The following is a 995-nucleotide window of genomic DNA, read 5'->3' as shown; positions in this document are numbered from 1 at the left end:
GTGAGCTCTTTGTTCTCTCCGAGTCACTAGCCTGTAAATATGCCTGTCTACTTTTTCTTTTACACACAAGATTCCAAGTGCATCCACAACACCCGGTTACAGGATTCCTTACATGGATTGACTTGAGCTTAATTACTACAATGATTATGACACATTGGATACCACAACAAAAGCTGCTTACGACGCTTCAATCCTCTCAAAGTAGAAAGGAGACAGTCAAAGATTCAGTGGTAAGTAATGGCGCTCAAATTGTGTTACGATCTCCAAGTACAAAAGAGTGGCCGAGGATTGATTTTCTTCAGGAAAGACTTCAGCCAACAAGTGTGAGAGAAACCATTGGACTGGAACTTAGTCATCCATTGACAAACTGTCTACGTGATCTAAAAGCTTATTTAATTAATGACAATGATGTTCTTCGGATGTATCAGGAGAACGTTATAAGTCGGTTACGATGTTCCGCTACTGCGAATGGAACACTAAGCAGATATTCCCGTAGCTTAAACAAACTTGAGAGCAACTTGCACCTTGTGGTCCATGGCTTTTTGACGATTGGTGCAGGTTTATCTCAACCAAAAGAACTTCAGCACTTTTTGGAATATTTATTTACCCGCGTCGTGCGTGTTTTACATAATTGCGTGATGACCAAGTCGTTGCTTGATAAAATATTTACCGCGTTAATTGATGCGCTCATTGAGCTGGACGTGTGGTATCTGAACGGACAAGAATCACTTGGTTTGATGCTATCAAGTTGGGACCGTTTTTTAAGTGTTTGCCGTGCTATTGTGCTTCAAGTTTATGATCGCTGCCAATTTTCGACCACTTCACAAGTTTTATCTGACGAAGATGTAGAGGAGATGAGGAATGATGCGATAGCAAACGCCTTTGAGTCACAAGGTAATTGATAGTACTCATGGGTTAAATTACAGCATCGTTCTTCGCAGCGCTACAGCGTCATCCTTATTGCCTTCAAGCCAGAGTATTGGATTTCTCGGCAT

The 995-nt window shown here is 41.4% G+C and overlaps 1 protein-coding gene across 1 annotated transcript; it reads left to right on the top strand.

Annotated features, from left to right (window-relative positions):
* Window positions 1–140: 140 nt before the first annotated feature.
* On the top strand, window positions 141–902 carry PHALS_13191 (acidic fibroblast growth factor intracellular-binding protein; the record flags this gene model as incomplete). The annotated part of the gene is made up of 1 exon (XM_024728895.1): window positions 141–902. The coding sequence occupies one exon, from the start codon at window positions 141–143 to the stop codon at window positions 900–902; it is 762 nt and encodes a 253-aa protein (XP_024579327.1).
* Window positions 903–995: the final 93 nt, after the last annotated feature.

The sequence above is a fragment of the Plasmopara halstedii genome (assembly GCF_900000015.1).
Source record: "Plasmopara halstedii genome assembly, contig: Scaffold_650, whole genome shotgun sequence".
NCBI lineage: Eukaryota > Oomycota > Peronosporomycetes > Peronosporales > Peronosporaceae > Plasmopara > Plasmopara halstedii.
The sequence above is the reverse complement of the archived record's forward strand: the minus strand, read 5'-3'. Positions and strand labels throughout refer to the sequence as shown.